The sequence below is a fragment of the Bubalus bubalis genome, chromosome 5 (assembly GCF_019923935.1).
Source record: "Bubalus bubalis isolate 160015118507 breed Murrah chromosome 5, NDDB_SH_1, whole genome shotgun sequence".
Lineage (NCBI taxonomy): Eukaryota > Metazoa > Chordata > Mammalia > Artiodactyla > Bovidae > Bubalus > Bubalus bubalis.
In genome coordinates, this window is record NC_059161.1 from 102,457,962 (window position 1) to 102,478,428 (window position 20,467).

The window sequence follows — 20,467 nt, forward strand, 5'->3', positions numbered from 1 at the left end:
ACTCTAGCCTGAGAAATCTTATGAACAGAGGAGCCTATAGTCCTTGGGGTCACAAAAGAGTCAAACAGGACTAAGTGACTAAAGAACAACAAATTGACAAATGAAAATTCAGAGCCACTTGCTTAAAAATTAAGAATTTTAAGACAGTAAGAACCGAGCATCAATCTTTCTAAGCACTGAGTCCCAGTGTGTGACTACACAGATTGTACACCATGGAGTCACCCCTACACTAGTATTATTTAACATGGGACTCATCATACAGGAATCTGGCTTGTTTGGTACTAAAACTCCAGCATGAAGCATAGACACTGGAACAGAAGAATCATTCAGTGGATATAAATATATGTAGGATGGAAGAAGGGTCAAAAGAAAGAGCAATGAATCTGTCAACACCTGATTTACTTTAGCATTTTATCCCAGAATGGTAACAGACTTTAATCGTAAGAAAAATTTCCAGGGTTTAAACAATCTTAAGACCTAAAAAAGTTTTGTTTCCTTAAAGTTATTTGAAAAAATAAAGTCACAGGGAAATTTTAATGTATATGAATTAGTCAAAATCCTCCTATGTACTTTGGAAAATAGTCTCAAATTGAAAAGTAGTTATATTGAAATCAAAGTAAATAATAAAGTTTCTTCATGCCCCAAAATAGATTCCATGGTCTCTTGGAATCCCAGAAAACTAACAAAACAGAAAATCTTTGAATAACAGGACAAGATAGTCCAATGTGGACAATCCATTTGTATTTCTGCATAAGTTGTTGCATTTATGTGGAAAAGCTTATGAGCTAATATTCTTAAGAATTTGTACTGTATTTGTATAAACTTACAAAGTAAAATCTAATTATGGAAACATCAAACATGATAAGCTTTTTAAAAATGTGAATGAAATATTTAAATTCTTCCATAAATTCAGTTTCTAACTAACAAGCTTGAAAATACTTGGGATGATAGCAAAGAAAGCTGCAAAGACACAAACATGAAATGATTTCATTTGAAAGACATGAAAGAATATGCTTAATATTTAAGCAAAGGAAATTATGTAGGCATTCTATTTTATAAATATTATCCTGTTTTAGGTGATATATATGTAGCATTGATTAGTGCCATATTACTTTAACTGATTTATCAGTATATATTTATTAAATATCCAGAGAAAGCTAATTAAAAATACCAGCTGCAGTGCAGAAATACTCTCACAAGCTAATCGCACTTGCATTATGAAACAGCCAGAGGGGTGGAATGGGGAGGGAGGAGGGAGGAGGGTACAGGATGGGGAACACATGTATACCTGTGGCAGATTCATTTTGATATTTGGCAAAACTAATACAATTATGTAAAGTTTAAAAATAAAATTAAAAAAAAAGATATAAAACAAAGATCAGCATATTTTTCTTAGAAAATGAGACAAATAATTGCATGTGGGAAAAAGCTGAAATATTGATATTAAGAGTTAATGATGTAATTTATGACATTGCAAGGTAATGCTTCAGTTCAGTTTAGTCACTCAGTCGTGTCCGACTTTTTGTGATGCCATGGACTGCAGTACGCCAGGCTTCCCTGTCCATAACCAACTCCCTGAGCTTGCTCAAACTCATGTCCATCAAGTCAGTGATGCCATCCAACCATCTCATCCTCTGTCAACACCTTCTCTTCCTGCCCTCAATCTTTCCCAGCATCAGAGCCTTTTCCAAGGAGTCAGTTCTTCACATCAGGTGGCCAAAGTATTGGAGTTTTAGCTTCAGCATCAGTCCTTCCAATGAATATTCAGGAGACTGATTTCCTTTAGGATGGACTGGTTTGATCTCCTTGAAGTCCAAGGGACTCTCAAGAATCTCCAATACCACAGTTCAAAAGCATCTATTCTTCAGTGCTCAGCTTTCTTTATAAAAGTTCAACTCTCACATCCATACCTGACTACTAGAAAAACCATAGCTTTGACAAGACAGACCTTTGTCGGTAAAGTAATGTCTCCGCTTTTTATTATGCTATCTAGGTTTGTCATAGATTTTCTTCCAAGAAGCAAGCATCTTTTAATTTCATGGCTGCAGTCAACATCTGCAGTGATTTTGGAGATCCCCCGCAAAATAAAGTCTCTCACTGTTTCCATTGTTTCCCTATCCATTTGCCATGAGTTGATGGGACCAGAGACATCCTGGAATGTGAAGTCAAGTGGGCCTTAGAAAGCATCACTACAAACAAAGCTAGTGGAGGTGATGGAATTCCAGTTGAGCTATTTCAAATCCTGGAAGATGATGCTGTGAAAGTGCTGCACTCAATATGCCAGCAAATTTGGAAAACTCAGCAGTGGCCACAGGACTGGAAAAGGTCAGTTTTCATTCCAATCCCAAAGAAAGGCAATGCCAAAGAATGCTCAAACTACCGCACAATTGCACTCATCTTACACGCTAGTAAAGTAACGCTCAAAATTCTCCAAGCCAAGCTTCAGCAATACGTGAACCATGAACTACCAGATATTCAAGCTGGTTTTAGAAAAGGCAAAGGAACCAGAGATCAAATTGCCAACATCTGCTGGATCATGGAAAAAGCAAGAGAGTTCCAGAAAAACATCTATTTCTGCTTTATTGACTATGCCAAAGCCTTTGACTGTGTGGATCACAATAAACTGTGGACAATTCTTCAAGAGATGGGAATACCAGACCACCTGAACTGCCTCTTGATAAACCTATATGCAGGTCAGGAAGCAATAGTTAGAACTGGACATAGAACAACAGACTGGTTCTGAATAGGAAAAGAAGTATATCAAAGCTGTATATTGTCACCCTGCTTATTTAACTTATATGCAGAGTACATCATGAGAAACACTGGGCTGGAAAAAGCACAAGCTGGAATCAAGATTGCCAGGAGAAATATCAATAACCTCAGACGTGCAGATGACACCACCCTTGGCAGAAAGTGAAGAGAAACTAAAAAGCCTGTTGATGAAAGTGAAAGAGGAGAGTGAAAAAGTTGGCTTGCATCTGGTCCTATCACTTCATGGGAAATAGATGGGGAAACAGTGGAAACAGTGTCAGACTTTATTTTTTTGGGCTCCAAAATCACTGCAGATGGTGACTGCAGCCATGAAATTAAAAGATACTTACTCCTTGGAAAAAAAGTTATGACCAACCTAGGTAGCATATTCAAAAGCAGAGACATTACTTTGCCAACAAAGGTCTGTCTAGTCAAGGCTATGGTTTTTCCTGTGGTCATGTATGGATGTGAGAGTTGGACTGTGAAGAAAGCTAAGTGCCAGAGAATTGATGCTTTTCAACTGTGGTGTTGGAAAAGACTCTTGAGAGTCCCTTGGACTGCAAGAAGATCCAACCAGTCCATTCTGAAGGAGATCAGCCCTGGGATTTCTTTGGAAGGAATGATGCTAAAGTTGAAACTCCAGTACTTTGGCCACCTCATGTGAAGAGTTGACTCATTGGAAAAGACTCTGATGTTGGGAGGGATTGGGAGCAGGAGGAGAAGGGGACGACAGAGGATGAGATGACTGGATGGCATCACTGACTCGATGGATGTGAGTCTGAGTGAACTCCGGGAGTTGGTGATGGACAGGGAGGCCTGGCGTGCTGCGATTCATGGGGTCGCAAAGAGTCGGACACGACTGAGCGACTGAACTGAACTGAACTGATGCCATGATATTTGTTTTATGAATGTTTGGTTTCAAGCCAGCTTTTTCAGTCTCCTCTTTCACTTTCATCGAGATTCTTTAGTTCTTCTTCGCTTTCTGCCATAGGGTGGTGTCACCACCTGCATATGTGAAGTTATTGATATTTCTCCTGGCAATCTTGATTCCAGCTTGTGCTTCATCCAGTCTGGCATTTTGCATGATGTACTCTGAAAACATACAGCCTTGACATACTCAAGTATGTCATGCTTAAAGTAATATAAAATAATATTAAGTTATTCAGAAATAACTACTGTATTTAACGAAGAATCCCCCACATATAAGTGAGGAAGATTTTATATGCATATACATGGCACTATATATATATATGTAGATGGCACAAAGTGATCCCACAAGCAATAAATTAGACAAACACTGTATAATATATTGGGGCTTCCCAGACGGCACTAGTGGTAAAGAACCTGTAATTCATAATCACTAGCATATTAGAAGTTTTAAAGTAGTCCAACAATAAAGATACTTATTTATCTTTTTTTTTAACCTTTTGACTCTTACATTTACCATTATGTCCAAAACATACTTGAACTCAGCACTCATTTTTAGGTAGAAAGGTTGTGTGGTTTGTTTACTTGTTTTGTTTTTTCATGTAAAATTACAAGTATTTCTGGAGTTTATTTTGAGAATTGCAGCTCTGTACCAATCAAATATGAGCATGTAGGAAGACTGCTGACATTTAATATTCAGGTGTGTTAATAATTTATTTTACAGTTAAATTGCATAGATTTTTGGCAAAGGCAATTTTTATGCAAATATACTGCCCAGATTCAGACAGTATATTCTTTGCCCCTTTGCTGTTGGTCATATCACTGACTTAATGGACATAAGTTTGAGAAAGCTCCGGAAGATGGTGAAGGACAGGGAAGCCTGGCATGCTGCATTCCAAGGGATGGCAAAGAGTTGCACATGACTGAGACTGAACAACAACAACAATATCACATTTTGAGATTTGAGTGAGGTGCAGAGCATTGGCTGTCTGTAGTGTGATGCAGATTATCAATACGAATAGAGGGTAGTTGAAGGACTGCAAAGTGATTTAGGGCATGATGGCTGTTGTGCTACTTACTGGTCCCTTATCTTTCAGCTCTAAACCCACTCTTCCATACTCTACTTTGTAAAGCCAAGGTTGGGACTTCACATATTTATTTTTCTCTTTAGAAATAAAAGAGCTGAGGGGTGGGATGGGGAGAGGAGAGAGAGGCTCAAGATGGAGAGGATATATGTATAATGATAGCTGATTTGCATTGTTGCACAGCAGAAACTAACACGACATTGTAAAGCAATTTCCCCCAATTAAAAAACAAATTTAAAAAAAAGAAATAAAAGATCTGGAAATTTATTCAGCTGGATCCTTGTATGTTCAGCTAATAGTGGGTACCGGACAGAGACTGGGAAGCAGGTGGGAGCGCAGAAGGATGGGACTCAGACCTGTCCTCTTGGTCTCCTGTCACCCTAGCAGTGACACTTCATCTGGCAGTGACAGTTGACCCATCAGCAGTCATCCCCAGTCTCTAAATAATCTCTGTGTACCCAGAATTTATTGTGCAGTCTAATCTTTTAAAAGTAGTTGATGGCCCAGCACAGTATTTAGAGCACAGGCTCTGGAGGGTGATCGTGGATATAAATTCCAGCTCCCTCTCCAATTATATAACCTTGGGCAAGTTCAAGTTATGTATTGAGGAGGGCATGGCAACCCACTCCAGTATTCTTGCCTGGAGAATCCCTTGGACAGAGAAGCCTGGCGGGCCATAAGTCCATAGGGTCGCACAGAGTTGGACAGGACTGACGCTGCTAATTACGTGGGCAAGTTATTTAACATACTAGAGCCTTGTTTCCAAGAGGATAATCAGCATAGATGCCCCTGTTAGGTTGCTATAAAGAGTTAATGAGTTACATATGCATAAGTTCATCTAAGAGCACTGAGCATAACCTCTACAGAAGTGTTAGCCATTATCAGGGTACGAAGCAAGACTTGTTTTGCTTCTTCTAAAAGTGACCTGGAAATAGTGGGTTCCGAGATTTTAATAGAGGACAAACAGTTTGAAGGAAACGCTGCAAAGCCCCCCGAAGAAGTGGTGCAACATAAAAGAAGTGGTAAGCAGCGGTGAGGACCCAGTTTAAGCCAGAGACAGTGAATGTGCATTGCAGCTGTCTTCAAGTTTTCTCCCTTCTGCCTGGGTACTGACCAGGAGAAGACAAGTACTTGGATGTATCCAACGGGAAGCTGTGACAGAAGAATCATGAGGTGACGGAACTAAGAAACCCTGAGGCTGAACCCAGGGACCATGGAATATAAGCTAGATGTGTTAAGAAGGGAGGGGAACTCCCTGGAGGCAAGAGTAGAGCGATGAGGTCTGGAAAAGATGGAAAACCGGAGGGTGTTACGCAAAGGATGTCAAAGCAAAGGAACCGGAAGGCTAGCCCATCTCGGGTGAGCTACTGACTTCAGCTTCCTTGCACTGCGATTGGAAGACCGCTAAGGGAAAGGGCGGGCCCCCAGCGGGTAGAATAAAGAGGATTGTGATGGAACAGGGCGGGGCTCGCGGGGGCCACAGGGGGCCACCGGGGGCGCCCCTCTGAGGACTGGGACGGGGGGCCGGCGGTGGGTGCTGCGGCGCTGCAAGGCTCTGCAGCATGTGCCTGTGCTGTAGGGAGGACGACTCTGTCCAAGTCAACCCCGTGAGTCCTCCCAAGCCCTCAGCGCCGCCTCTGCAGCCCTGGGCTCTGCGCCTGCCCTCCCCCTTCTCGGAGGCTGCCTTGGCCCCTCGCGCTGCTTGCCCTTGCAAGACGACTGGTGGTTTGGGGTTGGGAAATCCAGCGGGGAGTTGGGAGGGGTGGTAGTGGGAGAAGGCCCACTGGATCCTGGGCTACAGGACCTACAGGGAGGTGGAAAAGCCCCGCCTCCTGCCTTCCGGGGCCAAGCACGTACTGTCTTCTGTTGGTTGAATGACACTGACCCAGCGTGGCAATGTTCAGTACCAACTGAAACATGCTTGTTTGGTTTTTCTTGTACACCCTCTCCTTCCAGAATAAATCTCAGTAGTCCCGGTAGTGTGGTTCATAGATGTTTTTTTTTTCTTTTTCTCATAATACAATCTCATCTTCCACCCAGTGTTCACTTTGCTATTCTTATTCTGATCCTGCCTCTTGCAGTTGAGATAGTAGGCATCTATTACATAAACAGAAAATAGTAGCACAGGCTTCCTATCATAATAACTGAATTTTTCCTTTGTTCATGCCCTTTTTAAAAATTTTTTTAATCTTACATGTTACGTAGGAAAGCTCGAGCTGGCGGCATCCTGCAGAAGTCACTGAAAGGCAGGTAATATTTAAATAAATAATCCTGGTTATTTCAAACATGTGACTTTATCACGTTCCTTTCTGTGTGCTGATCCCTAATAGGACAGAAATTTTACTAGCTAGACCCTTCTGTGTTATCTTTGTTGAGACTCTGGGATCTTGTGACTAGTATCAGAATGAGTCTTAACTAGGATAACCTAAATGGTATATTTTTCTCCTTTTTTTAATGTAACATTTTGTATGTGGACAGGGTGTATATATATATATATATATATATATATATATATACACAGCATATGAAATTATAAAATATACCTCCAATTTAAGAAAACATATGGGTATCCTTGAACTCGTCTAGAGGCTGCTTCTGTGCTCAACCTGAGCCTAGCATCTCTCCCAGAGGTAACCACTACCTTGAATTTTATTTTTATCAATCTAATCTTTTCCTTTAATGCTCTTAAAAGTATATTGTCTTCTTGGTTTTGAACTTCATAAGCATAGAATCACACAAAATTCATTGTATGATTTATCCTTTCTTCTTGATATTGTTTTCAAAGATTTGCTCATAATGTGGTATATAGTTATAATTCCTTTGTTTTCACTGCTATTAATATTCATTGTGGCACATATAACAGTTCATTGATCCTTTCTCCTGTTGATGAATATTGGGTTGTTTCCAAATTTTCCAATGATGACCAGTGCTACTGTGAACTTTAGAGTACATGCTTTCCCACCCCCCTCCTCATAATCAAGGGTTTATCTTGATTATTTGGGCAAGAATAAAAGGATTGGACCTTACCATTGTTATGAAAAATAATGCCATATGTTTTTCAAAGCAATTGTACCAATTTCACATTGGCAGTGGAAAAGTTCCTATTATTCCTGTCTTTTCCACCCTACTACTCTGTTACCTTATCTTCCAAGCATTCTAGTTGCATCTCCGAGGTCTCTGCTACTTATAGATGACAGCCATGCAATGGGGATATAAAACTCTGTGTGACGTTCATCATTTAAGAGAACTAAAGAATGTGCATGTATTTTGTATTCTTACTTCTATAAAGAAAAGCCCTTTGGGATTTTTAAATGAACATTACCTTTAAAATAAAAGTAAACACATATATCCATGAGTCTTAGATCTGTCTCAGTTCAGTTCAGTTCAGTCTCTAAGTCATGTCCAACTCTTTGCAACCCCATAGACTGCAGCACGCCAGGCTTCCCTGTCCATCACCAATGCCCAGAACTTACTCAAACTCATGTCCATCAAGTCAGTGATGCCATCCAACTATCTCATCCTCTGTCAGCCCCTTCTCCTCTGCCTTCAGTCTTTTCCAGCATTGGGGTCTTTTCTAGTGAGCCAGTTCTTAGCATCAGGTGGCCAAGATATTGGAGTTTCAGCTTCAGCATCAGCCCTTCCAATGAATATTCAGGACTGATTTCCCTTTAGGATTGACTGGTTTGATCTCCTTGCAGTCCAAAGGACTCTCAAGAGTCTTCCCCCACGCCACAGTTCAAAAGCATTAATTCTTCAGTGCTCAGCTTTCTTTATAGTCCAACTCTCACATGCATACATGACTACTGAAAAAAACCATAGCTGTGACTAGACAGAACTTTGTTGGCAAAGTAACATCTCTGCTTTTTAATATGCTCTCTAGGTTGATCATAGCTTTCCTTCCAAGAAGCAAGCGTATTTTAATTTCATGGCTGCAGTCACCATTTGCAGTGATTTTGGAGCCCCCCAAAATAAAGTATCACATTGTTTCCACTGTTTCCCCATCTAATTGCCATGAAGTGATTGGACCAGATGCCATGATCTTAGTTTTCTGAATGTTGAGTTTTAAGCCAACTTTTTCACTCTACTCTTTCACTTTCATCAAGAGGCTCTTTAGTTCTTCGATTTCTGCCATAAGGGTGGTATCATCTGCATATCTGAGGTTATAAATATTTCTCCCAGCAATCTTGATTCCAGCTTGTGCTTCATCCAGCCCAGCATTTCTCATGATGTACTCTGCATATAAGTTAAATAAGCAGAGTGACAATATGCAGCCTTGACGTACTCCTTTCCCAATTTGGAACCAGTCTGTTGTTCCATGTCCAGTTTTAACTGTTGCTTCTTGACCTGCATACAGATTTCTTTGGAGGCAGGTCAGGTAGTCTGATACTCCCATCTCTTTCAGAGTTTTCTACCATTTGTTGTGATCCACATGGTCAAAGGCTTTGGTGTAGTCAATAAAGCAGAAGATGTTTTTCTGGAACTCTCTTGCTTTTTCAATGATCCAGTGGATGTTGGCAATCTGATCTCTGGTTCCATCACCTCCACTAGCTTTGTTCATAGTGATGCTTTTTAAGGCCCACTTGTCTTCACATTCCAGGATGTCTGGCTCTAGGTGAGTGATCACACCATCATGATTTTCTGGGTCGTGAAGATCTTTTTTGTACAGTTCTTCTGTGTATTCCTGCCACCTCTTCTTAATATCTTCTGCTTCTGTTAGGTCCATACCATTTATGTCCTTTATCGAGCCCATCTTTGTATGAAATGTTCCCTTGGTATCTCTAATTTTCTTGAAGAGATCTCTAGTCTCCCATTCTATTGTTTTCCTCTATTTCTTTGCATTGATCACTGAGGAAGCCTTTCTTATCTCCTTGCTATTCTTTGGAACTCTGCATTCAAATGGGTATATCTTTCCTTCTGTCTAATAGTGCCAGTTAGTGAAATGGAAATCAAAATAAAGAGTTTCGTTTGAAAACTCTACTGAAGCTCCAAAGTGTTTTCTTCATCTATAAACCACACATTTGCAAAAGTTTTTCCCCTATTTCTATGTAGCTGTGTAAGCCATATCCACTGATTATGTTTATCTTTTTTTGTGAATACAAACCAAAAATGTTGGCATGCTCTGTTAATACTGTAAAAGTTTTCTTTCCTTTTAATTTTTTCCTAAAGTCCACAGCTAAACGTATTGAGCATATGAGAAACCTATGGAAACAGAAGAGGAAATTTAATAAACGGTTTTCAAGGCCTGCGCCTGTTCCAGAACCTGGACTCCTAGTAAGTGCGCCATTGAAATTAACAGATCCTTAAATGCAAAACACATCATCATTTTTTTCATTTATATAACACTCTAAATTTTGTTTTTCCCCTTTCCTTTGAGAAATTGGTACTGTAGTCTGGCTGCAGTTGAGCCTCCATGAGCTTTTTACATGTAGTACCAATTGTATGCCTAATAACCAGTCATAAATCCAATGACTTTCCTTCCACTGGAAAGTCCTTTAGATATTTGAATAAAACTATTACCTCCCGTCTTAGGCAGATTTTTTAGGGTGAAAACCCCCAAAACTCCTCTAATCAAATTCTCATCTGTTATTTAAGTCTTCTTTGTAGTTGTCTCTTGAAGATAATGTGGTCTAATGGAAAGAGTGTGATCTTTGAAACCTTGATGTTCTGAATTCCTTTGCATGTATTATTAACTGCACAAAGTTATCCACTTAAATCTTCTTGATTATATTATTTGCAGAATAAGTCACAAAATCTCCTGCCAAATAGTTTTTCAATCTAGACTTGAGCACTTGTAACATCAGAAAACTCTACACCAACCACAGCTTATTCCATCTTTCTTCATACCTTTGATATACATTTGAAAGTTCTTCCAGGGACTTATCTGATGGTCCAGTGGTTAAGACATAGCCTTCCAACACAGGGGCTGCAGGTTCAATCCCTGGTCAGGGAGCTGAGATCCCACATGCCTCATGGCCAAAAATCCAGAACATAAACAGTAGAAGGAATATTGTAACAAGTTCAAGAAAGACTTTTAAAATGGTCCACATTTTTTAAAAAATCTTTTAAAAAATGAAAGTTCTTCCATGTAACACTTTATATTGCCTCCATGAGCTTTTTACATGTAGTACCAATTGTATACCTAATCAGTTCAGTTCAGTCACTCAGTCATGTCCGACTCTTTGCAACCCCATGAATCGCAGCACGCCAGGCCTCCCTGTCCATCACCAACTCCTGGAGTTCACTCAGACTCACATCCATCGAGTCAGTGATGCCATCCAGCCATCTCATCCTCTGTTGTCCCCTTCTTCTCCTGCTCCCAATCTCTCCCAGCATCAGAATCCTTTACAATGAGTCAACTCTTCTCATGAGGTGGCCACAGTACTGGAGTTTCAGCTTTAGCATCATTCCTTCCAAAGAAATCCCAGGGCCGATCTCCTTCAGAATGGACTGCTTGGATCTCCTTGCGGTCCAAGGAACTCTCAAGAGTCTTCTTCAACACCACAGTTCAAAAGCATCAATTCTTCGGCGCTCAGCCTTCTTCACAGTCCAAATCTAACATCCATACATGACCACAGGAAAAACCATAGCCTTGACTAGACAGACCTTTGTTGGCAAAGTAACGTCTCTGCTTTTGAATATGCTATCTAGATTGGTCGTAACTTTCCTTCCAAGGAGTAAGCATCTTTTAAGTTCATGGCTGCAGTCACCATCTGTAGTGACTTTGGAGCCCAGAAAAATAAAGTCTGACACTGTTTCCACTGTTTCCCCATCGATTTCCCATGAAGTGGTGGGACCGGATGCCATGATCTTCGTTTTCTGAATGTTGAGTTTTAAGCCAACTTTTTCACTCTCCACTTTCACTTTCATCAAGAGGCTTTTGGGTTCCTCTTCACTTTCTGCCATAAGGGTTGTGTCATCTGCATAGCTGAGGTTATTGATATTTCTCCCAGCAATCTTGATTCCAGCTTGTGTTTCTTCCAGTCCAGCATTTCTCATGATGTACTCTGCATGTAAGTTAAATAAGCAGGGTGACAATATACAGCCTTGACGAACTCCTTTTCCTATTTGGAACCAGTCTGTTGTTCCATGTCCAGAAATCGTCTTTTAATTTCATAGCTGCAGTCACCATCTGCAGTGATTTTGGAGCCCCAGAAAATAAAGTCTGACACTGTTTCCACTGTTTCCCCATCTATTTGCCATGAAGTGATGGGACCAGATGCCATGATCTTCATTTTCTGAACGTTGAGCTTTAAGCCAACTTTTTCACTCTCCTCTTTCACTTTCATCAAGAGGCTTTTTAGTTCCTCTTCACTTTCTGCCATAAGGGTGGTGTCATCTGCAAACAGTCATAAATCCAATGACTTTCCTTCCACTGGAAAGTCCTTTAGATATTTGAAGAAAACTATTACTTCCCATCTTAGGCAGAATATTTAGGGTGAAAACCCCCAAATTTCCTCATCCATTCCTCTTTTGCCTTAGTAGTGAGCCCTGACCTTATTCAGGCAATCTCTGGGATCAGATTTCATTGTAGATATATTTGAGGTAGGTTATATTTCTGATCATTAAGATTTTTTTTCCTGTTGGTTTTCTTTTTCAAAGAAAATAAACCTCACTAATGAATAGCATTGTTAGATATAAATTTGTAACTTCAGCTCCTTCTAAAAGAAACTCAACTGCCATGGTTTAAACAAATAGTACTTTTTCCTCCAAAGGAGAACTCCTGATCTAGGCAGTCTAGGATTGATATGGTGATTTTTAAAACCACCAAAGAAGTTTCAGGCTCCTTCCGTCTTTTTTATCGTTCACATTTTCACATGACTTTTACTCTCATGGTCTCAAAAAAAGCTTCTACAATAAGTAGAGATTGCATCCGCATTCTGAAAGAAGAGGATACAGGACAAAGGGAAAAAGTATACACCTGTTGAATTAGTTCTTGTTGATCAGGAGAGTAACTGCTGTATATGTACATCAGTCAGTTCAGTTCAGTCGCTCAGTCGTGTTCGACTCTTTGCGACCCCATGAATTGCAGCACGCCAGGTCTCCCTGTCCATCACCAACTCCTGGAGTTCACTCAAACTCATGTCCATCGAGTTGGTGATGCCATGCAGCCATCTCATCCTCTGTCGTTCCCTTTTCTTCCTGCCCCCAATCCCTCCCAGCATCAGAGTCTTTTCCAATGAGTCAACTCTTCACATGAGGTGGCCAAAGTATTGGAGTTTCAGCTTTAGCATCATTTCTTCCAAAGAAATCCCAGGGCCGATCTCCTTCAGAATGGACTGGTTGGATCTCCTTGCAGTCCAAGGGACTCTCAAGAGTCTTCTCCAACACCACGGTTCACAAGCATCAATTCTTCAGCGCTCAGCTTTCTTCACAGTCGAAATCTCACATCCATATGTGACCACTGGAAAAACCATAGCCTTGACTAAATGGATCTTTGTTGACAAAGTAATGTGTCTGCTTTTCAATATGCTATCTATGTTGGTCATAACTTTTCTTCCAAGGAGTAAGTGTCTTTTAATTTCATATATATATATATATATATATATATATATATATATATAAAATCTTGGTTGAGGTGATGGTTTTGTGGGTGTATGCATGTCAAAACGTTTTAAAGTATACACTTCAAATAAAGATTTGAGATTTATTGCATGTCAACTATACTTCAAAAAAGCTGATAGGCACCCCACACATACAAACATACACAAACACACACACACACACACGTCTTTTATTCACCATTACACTATCATACAGGAGTTTTCACTGCCCTAAAAATCTCCTGTGCAATATGCTATGCTATGCTAAGTCACTTCAGTCATGTCAGACTCTGTGTGACCCCATAGACGGCAGCCCACCAGGCTCCCCCGTCCCTGGGATTCTCCAGGCAAGAACACTGGAGTGGGTTGCCATTTCCTTCTGCAATGCACGAAAGTGAAAAGTGAAAGTGAAGTCGCTCAGTCATGTCCGACTCTTAGCGACCCCATGGATTGCAGCCTACCAGTCTCCTCCGTCTATGGGATTTTCCAGGCAAGAGTACTGGAGTGGGGTGCCATTGCCTTCCTTTCCTTCTTCCCTCTCCTGTCTCAAACTCCTGGCAATCACTGATATTTTTGCTATCTCTATAGTTTTGCCTTTTTCCAGAATGTCATATGGTTGGAATCATAGAGTATGCAATCTTTCATACTGATTTCTTTTACTTAGTAATAGACACTTAAGTTTCCTTCATATCTTTTCATGATTTGATAAGTCATTTCTCTTTACCCATTGCATGGATCCATTCACCTACTGAAAAACATCGTGGGCACTTGCAGTTTTAGCAATCATCAATAAAATTGCTTTAAACATTCATGGGAAAATTTTTTTTTACACATAAAAAATGTGTAAAATTTTTTTACATGAAATACCTAGAAACACAATTGCTGGATCATATGGTAAAACTGTGTTTAGCTTTGAGGGGGAAAAATAAAAAAAAACTGGCAAAACTGTCTTCCAAGAGTCGGACATGACTGAGCGACTTCACTTTCACTTTTCGCTTTCCTGAATTGGAGAAGGAAATGGCAACCCACTCCAGTGTTCTTGCCTGGAGAATCCCAGGGACTGGGGAGCCTGGTGGGCTGCCGTCTATGGGGTCACAGAGTCAGACACGAGTGAAGCAACTTAGCAGCAGCAGCAGCAGCAATGAATAACAGTTCTCTGTTGCTCCTCACCGTTGCCCACATTTGATGTCATCAGTGTTTGCAGATTTTAGCCATGTAGATAGTTGTGTAGTGATATTTCATTATTTTAATTTGCAATTCCATGGTGGCTCAGAATCCACCTGCAATGTGGGATACCTGGATTCAACCCCTGAGTTGGGAAGATCCCTTGGAGGAGGGCATGGCAAACCACTCCAGTATCCTTGCCTGGAGATCCTCCCCATGGACAGAGGAGCCTGGTGGGCTACAGTCCATGGGGTCAAAAAGAGTCAAACATGACTCAGCGACTCAGCATGTTGACAATCATTTTATATGTTTATCTGCCAACTGTATAACTTCTTTGATAAGGTGTCTATTCAGGCATTTTGCCCACTTTTTAATTGTTTATTTTTTATAGTTGTGTTTTGAGCCATTTGTGTATTTTGGATGCCAGCTTTTCATATGTATTTTGCAAATATTTTCTCCCAATCTGTCCTTTGTGTTTTCATTTTTTAGTAGTATTTTCCCAGAGCCGAAGTTTTTAATTTTAATGAACCTTATCAATTATTTCTTTCATGGATCATGCTTTTAGTGTATCTAAAAACTCATTGTGAAATCCAAGGTCTTATAGCATTTCTCCTGTGTTATTTTCTAGAATTTTTATAATTTTATACTTTACATTAGGTCTATGCTACATTTTGAGTTCCTTTCAATGAAAGGTATAAACTGACTTTTTTTTTTTTTTTTTTGCATGTGGCTGTCATTCTGATTTTTACAGCACCATTTCCTGATCAAGCTATCCTATCTATATTGTATTGCCTTTGCTCCTTTGTCAAAGTCCTGTTGGCTATTTGTATCTGTGTGGGTCTATTTCTGGGCTATCTATTCTGTTCCATTAAATAGAGTATTTATCTGTTCTTTTGCCAATTCCACACTCTTGATTACTGTAGCTTTATAGTAAATCCTGGAGTTAGATTAGTAACATCAATAACATAAGTGTCAGCCTTCTAACTTTGTTCTTCTCCTTCAGTGTTGTGTCAGTAATCCTTGGTCTTTTTGTTTATTCATATAAAACTTAGAAACAGTTTATTAAAATACACAAAGTAACTTGCTGTAATTTTGATTGTATTGTGCTAGATCTGTAGATCTCTTTGGGAAAAACTGACATCTTAATAATATTGAGTCTTTTTATAAATGAGCCTTGTTTATCAGATTTATTTAGGTCATCTTTGATAATTTTTTTTCATCCGAGTTCCTGATCTTAGCTGGAAAACATCTAGTTACTCATCATTAAATATGAGGTTAGCTGTAGGTGTTTTATAAATGTTCTTTCTTAAGTTTGAGACAATCCCTCTCTATTCCTACTTTGCTGGTTTTTTTTTTTTTAATCATAAAGGGGTGTTGGATTTTGTCAAATGCTCATTCTGCATCTAGTGATATGATCACATAATAGAAGATCAGGGAAAAATCTCTTTTCTTCCAGAGTGGAAGGGGGAAACTGCCATTTTGAAATACTTAGGGCTCTTTGTTCTCCTAACAGGGCATACTCAAGGGAACTGATTTATCAGGATCTAATTTACCTTTTATCTAATTTAGCTTTTATCAAACTCTAGTTGACCTGGGGAAATGCCCAAATCCAGACCCTTCTACATAAGGTATGGAAAATACCCAACTAAAGTTCTGATCTTCACTCAGTGAAATATGAAGGCTTCCCTAAGAGGGCCTCCTTAAGACTCCCCACCAACCTGAGTTTTTTAACTTTCAAGCTAATCCATACTCAGCCACAGCAACTTATCCGTTAAAGTTTAAGTGTTCCTTCCAGTATGGTGTCAGCAGAGCAGTTCACCCTGGGACCTCAGTTCTCTGACTGATCTAAGAAAAGTTGTTGATTTTCAGTGTGTTCAGCATTTTTCTGGTTATGAGAATGTGAGTGATGATTTCCAAACTCTGTACATGTCAGACTGGAAACTCCCACTTATTTTTCCTTGATCAAAACTGGCCACCCTTAGCTGCAAGAAAGTCTAAAGTGGCAAAAAAAAAAAGAAAAATTGAAGTTGCTTTCTTTCTGCCCTAGAGAATTGAGGTTCTATTAGTGGGAAAAAGGACTTCTCAGGTGGCTCAGTGGTAAGCAATCTGCCTGCCAATGAAGGAGATGCAGGTTCCATCCCTGTGTCAGGAAGATCCCCTGGAGAAGGAAATGGCAACCCACTCCAGTATTCTTGCCTGGGAAAGCCATAGACAGAGGAGCTTGGCTTGGCTACAGTCCACAAGGTCACAGAGTCAGACCAACTGAGCACAATTAGTGTGAAAGAAAATACCTTCATTTCCTTTTCAGGCTGATCCTCCTGAAAACTCATCCTCTTCCTAGTTTTTCGAGTAAATGCATATTATGAATATAAATTCAGCCCATTAGCTTTGCTTTCCTTTGTATTTCCATAGTCATGGGAGTTTATGTATTGCCACATGGGATCCCAAGATATGCAACTTTATATAGTTACCCCACTGTCTTAAATATCTACTTAGCTCCTCTCTTGCTGATATACCTGTGTTTGTAATCCCATCCCCATGGTCATGATCTCTCTGATATGCATTAAAATATGCTTGCACAACATACCTTTGTTGTTATTCAGTCACTCAGTCGTGTCTCTGTGAGACCCCATGGACTGCAGTATGCCAGTCTTCCCTGTTATTCACTGTCTCCTGAGTTTGCTCAGATTCATGTCCATTGAGTGAGTGATGGCTACCTAACCATCTCATCCTCTGCCTCCCTCTTCTCCTTTGCCATCAGTCTTTCCTAGCATCAAGGTCTTTTCCCAGGAGTCATCTCTTCACATCTGCAGTTATTCCATAGCAAAGGTTAAGGATGTGGGATGTGGGGGAGAAGGGAGCAATGATTCCTGAGACCACATTGCTACAGGGCATGACTTCTGAGCCCTTTAACTCTTGATTCATTTTCATACAATTAGTTTGGTTAACCTTTCCAATCCCTTTTCCAGTGCAGATGTCTCGTGCCATTGGTTTCCTCTTTTTGTGACTTGTCCTCAATTCCAAATCATTATGGCTTTCTGTTAAAAAATTCCCTTTTCTTTCTTGAGCTGCCAGATGTGTCTTATAGAAATGTCTGCAGAATGTTCTTTATCAATTATCCTACCAGCCAGAGAGCTTCCAGAGATAACTGATATCTCTCACAAATACAAATATAAAAAATAAAATGCATGATCCATGAAAAGCCTGAGTTCAATCTGGCACTTAGTATTCATTGTCCTTAATACAAAATTTCGGAAATTATCTTCAGAACATCCAGTTATTTTCTTTTGGCGGCAGTAGGCCATTATCAACGTTTCCTTTTTCTGCAAAAAGAACATGAGGGGGCTCAATGTTCCAAAGTATACACTAAAATTTTGTTTGGTTTAATTTCCAAACCACTGTGGACTGATCACTTTGTAACATACAATCAAAATGCTGTAGCAGTCTCCAATTTTTATAAATGAACACAAATGCTTATTCTCAATTTCTCTACTGATATTATTGCAAAATTGTAATGAATGGAAAACTAGCACCAAAACCTGACTGTACAGAATAATACTGCTTTGAAAAGTGAAAGTCACTCAGTCGTGTCCAATTCTTTGCAACCCCATGGATTGTCCATGGGATTCACCAGGCAAGAACACTAGACTGGGTAGCCTTTCCCTTCTCCAGGGGATCTTCCCAACCCAGGGATCAAACCCAGGTCTCCTGCATTGCAGGTGGATTCTTTACCAGCTAAGCCACAAGGGAGGCCCAAGAATCCTGGAGTGGGTGGCCTATCCCTTCTCCAGCAGATCTTCCTGACCCAGGAATCGAACTGGGGTCTCCTGCATTGCAGGTGGATTCTTTACCAACTGAGCATATCATTTTTCACTTTTTCTTCTCCTTTATCTTTTGCAAATTGTTGTCTTATAAGCAGAACCCCTACTAATACCATCTTCTCTTCTCTTTTTCTTTCTACTTAATCTTTGGCCTCAGAAAAAAGTATATCAACAGTATTTGTACAACTTAAATGATTTGAGATGAAAATAAAGGCCTGAGTCCATACATATAAGTGCTTTACGTAAACACGGATTGTGCCCAGTAGAACAGAAGATGCATGATGACACCAGAGCATCCAATTGGAAAATGTTTGAAAAAATTTTTTGTCTTTTTATCTCTGTAACAAAACTTATCTTCTAATTATATCATTAATTATAATATTCATACATATTAAAATTATCCTGAAGTATTAAGATTAAATTCCTGCTGATAATGGTATACATAAGCTTTCCATTTCCACTTATTTGTCACTCTTATTCACTTCATTTTGGGACATTTCAAGACTTAAAACACTCAACAGGTAAATTAATATACTTTTTCAGTCAATCACAGACCATAAAACTTGGAAAGAAAAATCCTTGTTTAACATCTCTGTCACATCCATTATATTCAGAAATTCCTCTGCCCTCTCTCTAAATTGTTATTTTTGGTTTTTACAGTTTTTTTCTATTTATAGCATTTGTTGCTTGACTTATAGAAAAAAATGTTTATATCATATTTATCCAGATATGATTTATTTGGGGCTTCCCAGGTGTCACCAGTGATAAAGAACCTGCCTGCCAATGCAGGAGACTTAAGAGACGCAGGTTCGATCCCTGGGTCAGGAAGATCCCCTGGAGGAGGGCATGGCAACGCACTCCAGTGTTCTTGCCTAGAGAATTCCAGGGACAGAGGAGCCTGGTGGGCCACAGTCCATGGGGTCGCACAGAGTTGGGCATGACTGACACGACCTAGCACAGCACACATTGCATGTGATTTATTTGATAATAGTTTGCTATTATCATAACTCATATCTGGCTTCTATGTGACTGTTTTAATTTAGAATATTATTTCTAATTCTTTATACAATTATTTTTTGTAAGAAAGTCTTTTAAGACTTTTCCAAGAGAATTTATAGTTTGTATAAATCTTTGTTTTGTACGTTTTGACTGAATTTATTTTTCTCTGTGTATTTTAATCTCTTCTAGTGGACATAAAGTTGAAGTCTGTGTGGAAGAAATCATGCCGGACCACAGATTTCTAACATCAAGTGGCATTTTGTGATGTGATGTCATTCGAAAAAGTAAAGAGAGTGCTCTTCCAGTTAAGCAAAATAAACACAGTGCAACCATTTAACACCTAAGCTACAGGGTCTAGAATTTTATTAAATACGATATCTTACTACCACTTTGGTAATTTGAGAGTGCTTCTTTTCAACAAATAATAATATGCATATGCTTTTGTAAGTGATGTATTCATACTTACGTTTTTGCAACTGGATTTACAACTTATTTAGAGATTTAGCATTATGCTTTAATAATAGGGGAAAATACATTTCCTCTCCTGTATATTTATAATGACTTGTGTTTAAACAAGATGTTTAAAATCTTTAAATAAGTCCTAGTAGAGAGTTTTGTTTCGGTTTGTTTTTTATTGAAGTATGACGTATTGAAGTGTAGTTGACTAACTATTAGATTCAGGTGCACAATGTAGTGATTCAATATTTTTGAAGCTTATACTTCATTTAAAGATACTATAAAATATTGGCTGTTTTCCATGCGCTGTACATTATAACCCTGTATCTTATTTATTTTATACTTCATAGGTTGTACCTAGGAAAGAGTTTTAATATAACTAATGTCTGTATCATATATTGATATTGCAAATAAGACATAGTGTAATTAAAATTTTCATTTAAGGTATTAGTAAAATTTGAATACTGAATTTTTACTTTTATGCAAGAAATAAATCATTACCATATCTGTCTGTAAAATGCTTACTTACTTATATAAGTAATTTCTAACATGAAAAAGGAATTATCACAATTATTTTCTGATAAAAGAATAACCAACTATAGAATGAACATGAATATTATATTCAATGACTGATATGTGGTTTCTTAAATAAAATTTAAAGTGAAATACAGGAAATTCTGCTTCTGGGCATAATGGAAGTACCAGAATTATGTTTCCATAGTAA

The 20,467-nt window shown here is 39.1% G+C and overlaps 1 protein-coding gene across 1 annotated transcript; it reads left to right on the forward strand.

Annotated features, from left to right (window-relative positions):
• Positions 1-6,102: 6,102 nt before the first annotated feature.
• On the forward strand, positions 6,103-19,675 carry CCDC179 (coiled-coil domain containing 179). The gene is made up of 4 exons (XM_045165813.1): positions 6,103-6,370; positions 6,969-7,013; positions 9,930-10,034; positions 19,477-19,675. Exons 1-4 carry the CDS (start codon positions 6,326-6,328, stop codon positions 19,483-19,485), a joined length of 204 nt encoding a protein of 67 aa, XP_045021748.1. The 5' UTR covers positions 6,103-6,325; the 3' UTR covers positions 19,486-19,675.
• The last annotated feature ends 792 nt before the right edge of the window (positions 19,676-20,467 follow it).